The following is a 6,154-nucleotide window of genomic DNA, read 5'->3' on the forward strand; positions in this document are numbered from 1 at the left end:
GTCAGAGCGCTTTGCATCTTGCAAAGAATCCGGCATTTCATTCAAGAACAAAGCACATACGAGTTCAGTATCACTTTGTTCGTGAGAAGGTGGAAGAAGGCAGTGTGGATATTCAAAAAATTCACACTAATGACAACCTGGCAAATATGTTTACAAAGCCGATCAACAGTAACAAGTTCATATGGTGTCGATCTTCTATTGGCCTAGCAGAAATGTAACATTGCAGTAATTGGGTAGAAAGGATGGTATGAAGAGTTAATTGATTCTCAATTAAATCTTCAAGTGGGAGAATGCTAGAAAATGCTAGAGGAAGAGAAGTCAAAAAGGGCTGCCAGCATTTTTAACTTGTCAAAGTTGGCAGCAACCCTTTTTTGACTTGGTTGTTGCCAATAAATCTTTACACGTTTTTGAAAATGCGTTTACGTGTTTTTCTTCCGCCTATAAATAGAGGGCCTCCTGCCCTCATTTAGATCATCCAAAAAATCCTAGAAAGAGAGAGTAAAAATACAAAGAGAGTTATACACCAAGATAAATATTGTAGTCTTGAGTGTCCTTTTTAGTAGTTGTTCATTTTACAAGAGTGAAGTGTTAATTGTTGTTTTCTCCTTGTATTTGAGAGTTGTGTACTCCATATTAAATAGTGAGATCCCTCTACCCCGTGGTTTTTTCCCTCTATTAATTAGAGGGGTTTCCACGTAAAATTCTCGTGTCCAATATATTTTCATTATTTTCATCATATCAAACTTTAATTGTGGTGCTTTCTCACCCAACATCTACATGCTGGTGATTAGGTTGCTGATGTCCTAACCAAGCCACTCCCGCGTGCTTCTTTCAGTCGTATGTTTGACAAGTTGGGTATTAAAGATGTCAACACCAAATTGCGGGGGCGTAAAAGAGATATACGTGAATAATTTTTAATTATGTCATAGTTTTCTTGTACTGCTGGGATTAGTTGTTGTATCACTTTAGGACTGTTGTATCAGTTCCTATATATTCTTCATTAGCGTATGAATATACTATAATTCTTCTCATTTTCTATCGATTCTTATAAGTTGTTTTTAGACTATCAAAAGTCTAGCCTAGTTGAAGATTACAAATCAAATTTATTGTAGCAGATTGTCTAATTTTTAAGATTATAAATTCTATTTTTTTATGAAGGCTTAATTGTTGCTATTCTTTAAGTGACGTGATAATGTAAAGTTATTATTTACACTAAGAAGGCTATGACGTGAACTTATAATCCAATCATTGAATCAACACCAAACAAAAAAAAAACAATTCAATTCAATAACTTTTAAAACATTCATTATTTTCAGAGTTTAAACATCATTCCCGTGGCTACTGTCTTACAACTTCCGTAGTTTTAGTTTTAGCCACTGCTAGTTTAGATCCAATTCTCAAGAAATGACTTGTACGACAAGGACACTTTTCTAACTTAACCTGATAACAGATAAAAGGAGAAGTAAAGTTCTCTTCTCATCTTATTATTATAATGGATATTTTTGTTAAAAGAGATAAGTATCAAAAACACATCTAAATATTATTTTTTTGAGTTTTATATCTAAACTATCACTTAGTAGTTTGAGAAATACACCTCTCCTTTATTCCACTCCCATCATGGTGTGTGTACTACATTCTCTTTCATTTAAAATTTTTTGTCACATTACATTCCATATGGACAAAATATTTCACCTTGACAAAAGTTTTTTTAATTTTTAGTTTTAATTTTAATTTTTAAATTTCTTTTATAAAAGTTTTTTTAAAAAAAAAATCTTTTTTCGCCCCCCCCCCCCACCTTCAAATAATAATTTAGATATTATTTTAATTTAAAATTTTTTACCCCGCCCCACCTAACTCTCCACTTCAAAAAAAATTCTCATATTGAGTTATCATATATATATGATTTTAGAAAAATATTTTTACTTCCCGCGAGACTTTTCTTAAAATTTAATTTTTATTTCTGTTATATTTGGTACGCAAGTAGAAAAAATATTTTCCAAAAAAATATATGATACCTAACTCAAAACGAGAAAAATGTAAAAAAAATAAATTAAGAACAGATGGTTAGATGGGTGGGTAAAATGTAAAAAATAAATAAATAAATTAAGAGCATAGGATTAGATGAGGTGGATATAATTTTATTTTTTAAAAAAATAAAAATAATAACATTTTTTTAGGAAGGAGTAAGGGAGGGGGGAGGTCGTGGAGAGGGTAAGAAAATATTTTAAATTTTATTTTAAAAAAAAAAAAATTGGAGATAAAAATACTTTAGTCTTTAACTTTTAATTAATATAGTTTATTTAATTTTTGTCAAGGTGAAATATTTTATCCATGTGGCGAGATTTTTGCAAAAAAATAGAGAGAGTAGAGAGAATGTATTTCACACCACTGAGGTCTGTTTCTCTGATAAGTGATAGTTTAGATGTGAAACTCACACTTCCAATAATTTAGCTATGAAACTCAAAAAAAATGAGATAATTTAGATGTATTTTTAACAGCAAAAATTCACTCTCAACACTTTCACAGACAATCAAAGTAATCCAAATACAATTTCTACACTTAAACACTGAAAGAATTCCTAGTGACACAGAAGTAAATACCCCCTCTATATTAATTTATGTGACACAATTCAAATTTTGAAAGTCGAACAGTTTAATTTTAACTGTGAATTCGAACATAAAATTTTAATTTTTTAAAAACAAAATTTACATATTTGAAAACTACGTACAAAGTACTATAAGTCACAATGATTAATAATTATATATATATATATATATGAAGAAATTACGGTAAAAATAATTTGTTTATATTTCGAAATCCAAAAATACCACATAAAAGTGGGACGGAGGGAGTAAAAAAAAAAGAAGAAGGAGGTTTCACATTGTACTTTTAGCAATGTCAACCAAAACTATACTCAAGAACATATAGCTACTGATATGAACAATATGTACTCAACTACGGCAGCTAATGCCTCCATGCACCCTTTTGTTTAAGCTAATATAAGTTTTTAATCCTCACATATCCGGTGGAATCCTAGAAGTGAGGTATGGAGAGAGAATAGTGTATGCAGACCATACCCCTACCTCGTGAAGGTAAGTTTTTAATCCTCGCAACCCAAAATAAAGGAAACATTAGCGGGGTGGGGGAGCTGGAATTCAAAAAATGCAACTAATAAAAAACGAACTAAAAGCATTTGCAAGATTAGCAACAAATTTTACCCAAAAGAAGAAGAAGAAGAATGACAAATGATGTCTTACCAGATTATTAACCGGAGTGGCATTGATTTTATTCCACCATAGTTCAAGCTGTGTATGACGATTGAAAGAGTCAATGAAAGCTCCTCTTTGTTTTGGATCATTTGCTTTGGGCAAAGCTCTTAGGAATTCCGACCTCAATTCTGAAATAAACAAATTGCAAAAGTATAATTACAAATATAACTGATTCACAGGAAGAGAAAATAATCTCATACGTTTATTTCTTTGTGGTTGCTTCATACCAGTGTCAATTCAACAAATAAATATATGACCGTATGTTAGTACGTGAGAGAATGTACATATTGTTCCCCACTCGAGTTGGTTTTATATACATTTTACTTCAGTGTCAAGCATATGTATGTATATGTACGTAGTAATGTATTGTAAATGACTTCATCATTTGGTGCATGCGTGTATATGTGTATATAGATACTTCTACAGAGATTAGGAAGAATGCAAACCTTTCATGAAGGCATTGTTCTGAGTAATAAAAGAAGTACAATTACAACTACATATTTGGAAGTGTGCAAACCTTTGAAAGCATTGTTCTGACTTTCAGTGCAATTTCTGGCTTGAATGTATTCGCCGATATTAGGCCCTATAATACTGTTCACCTGGAAAACATTTCATTTAGAAATGTCAAATGAAAATGGAAGAATAGTACTGAATTATAAGTATATTCAAATATAATTAAATGCGTGGAGAAATAACTTATTTACGTATAAGTGATCTGTCTTTGCACAGTTGCATTTTCAACCTACATTGCTTAAGTTCATATTGTTGAATCTATTCAAATATATAATCTCCAAACTATATATACTGTCTATATGTACCTGATAACTATCAAATGCTGACATCACAGTAAAAAATGGCGTCTTGATATCTTGTTGTATGTTTTCTGGGAAGAAACACTGCAGCACGTTTGCAGTTTGTATATATTCATTAGTTCAGAATAATCAAAAATACAATTAATCTGCAGTACGTACCAATTCCGGTTTCATTCTTGAAGTGCATGATTTTGGTAACATTTTAGTAGATCCCTGTGACTCAATAAAATAGGTTTTAATTATAACATATATATTAACGTCAAATCAACATATGTATACAGATAAAAAAAAATTAAGTAAATGAAAGAGATAGGAATTTACATGTAAAGTAACAACATCTGTAAAGATAGACTCAAACACATTTGATAGCAGTGGATTTTTCCTATAAGTAGAAAAAACAAATTCTCAATTAGCATAGAGAATCAGTTTCTTATATAGGAAATGCAAAGTATATATGTATCTTACACACGGATAAAATAACCAGCATCAACCAAGCATTTCACTCTATGAGCTTTAGGCAATAAATTGTGGAAGTGGTCACAGTATAGCATTGCTGGATATCCATTAGCAGAACCGCCAGAAAGAATGGCCTGCAATTATTAATTTCTCTCAGTATTTTCCAACAAACGTAACACGAATATTACTATTTCAGTCGTTATATAATTTAAATTTACATCCGTACGTTCTTCGCATCCTTTAATCCTTTTGCTAAAAGATCCTCAATTACTGCATCAAATATCCTTGCACCTCTAAAATGAAGATTGGTAGCCTAAACAATGTAGGATGTGAGAATAGTTCAATGTTTTCTTGTCAAAATATACCGATAAAACATTTATGTTTAAAAATTATCAGAGAGATTTTTAAAATAGGAACCAATCAAAAGAGAACATACAGGATCAACCCTTTCGATATCTCCTGTGAAAGCTCCACCATCACAATACCTAACAAAGACTTTGTTCCAATTGTAAAAGTCTGCATGATTTACAATAAATAACCAACTTATGATCAAATAAGCTTTTCTCAATCAAATTAAACTTTCCATTCTGTTCATTCTATCAAATTGTTCTCGAGAAATATATATATAAATTAATTCAAAACGAGATGTTAGGTAGCTTCATCGAAGAGAATTAACCTGGATTTTCTCTTTTGCTCTTGCTGAAAATGCCTAAAAATATAAATGGCAGCATAAGTTTTGAAGAACCCAAGTCAGTCTTGGAACGGTTCAGGCAATCTGTGATGTTTCTGCACCATGCTCCTCCCTATTGACAAAGTGAAAGTTTTGAAACATTTAAAAACTTTGCAGAAAGCAAACACGTCTCAATAATAACCAGAAAAAGAGTTAAAGCTTTTATACACTGAATTTTCTATCAAGTCACATAAAAGATAACTTAATTAAACTGCCCATAATAAGGTGACCGTAAAAATAAAGCAGACAACAGAGTATAAAATATCTTGATATTGCAATGTGTACAAGTTAAATCCTTGAAAAAAATCAAACTTCAGCTATGTTGAACTTACTGAGAGTAGAATAATCCAGTTTCTGACTCCATGTCCAAATCCTCGATCAAGATGATACGTTGGAGGTGATCCGTCCAGGCAAACTGCAAGTAAAATAATACTCTTTATGCAACTGCATATATACATGATTTTTTCTACTTTAAGTTAGATTTAACTTGTACGTAAATATTCAACCTGCTCCTTTTGACACAGCATTCTGAACAGTCGTTTTAACGACAAAATATGCATGATCTGTTCCTTTCTCTTGTTTCAGTGATTCATTTAGTTTTGTAGAATCAGTTTTGCTGATGACCAGAGAACAAATAAGTAAGCAAAAAAGTTGAACAGATCTTGTCGACATCATTATCCTGCAGAACATAATGTCCAAGGATGAGAAATCAATATTAGTAACTAGTGGGCAGAAACAGCCTCTCTACCCTCTACCCTTCCCAAATTTCGTTTTGTGGAATTTCAAAGGATATGTTATTGAGTGGGAAGCATTGTTTACCCTGGTGACCGTCCATATTCTTCTTATAGTAGCTTTGCCATTTCTAGACAATCTTTATCATGCTTGGG

The 6,154-nt window shown here is 31.6% G+C and overlaps 1 protein-coding gene across 1 annotated transcript in view; it reads right to left on the reverse strand.

Annotated features, from left to right (window-relative positions):
- Positions 1 to 5,942, reverse strand: part of LOC129871048 (pectin acetylesterase 8-like) — a 29,693-nt gene extending 23,751 nt beyond the window's left edge. Inside the window, exons 1-11 of the mRNA XM_055945913.1 lie at positions 5,774 to 5,942; positions 5,600 to 5,682; positions 5,214 to 5,340; positions 4,974 to 5,053; positions 4,764 to 4,850; positions 4,547 to 4,671; positions 4,403 to 4,463; positions 4,241 to 4,294; positions 4,088 to 4,165; positions 3,787 to 3,868; positions 3,258 to 3,397 (exon numbers count right to left, since the gene is read on the reverse strand). Coding sequence (XP_055801888.1) covers positions 3,258 to 3,397; positions 3,787 to 3,868; positions 4,088 to 4,165; positions 4,241 to 4,294; positions 4,403 to 4,463; positions 4,547 to 4,671; positions 4,764 to 4,850; positions 4,974 to 5,053; positions 5,214 to 5,340; positions 5,600 to 5,682; positions 5,774 to 5,942 — 1,086 coding nt within the window. The remainder of the gene's footprint in view (positions 1 to 3,257; positions 3,398 to 3,786; positions 3,869 to 4,087; positions 4,166 to 4,240; positions 4,295 to 4,402; positions 4,464 to 4,546; positions 4,672 to 4,763; positions 4,851 to 4,973; positions 5,054 to 5,213; positions 5,341 to 5,599; positions 5,683 to 5,773) is intronic.
- Positions 5,943 to 6,154: the final 212 nt, after the last annotated feature.

The sequence above is a fragment of the Solanum dulcamara genome, chromosome 10 (assembly GCF_947179165.1).
Source record: "Solanum dulcamara chromosome 10, daSolDulc1.2, whole genome shotgun sequence".
NCBI classification, from domain to species: domain Eukaryota; kingdom Viridiplantae; phylum Streptophyta; class Magnoliopsida; order Solanales; family Solanaceae; genus Solanum; species Solanum dulcamara.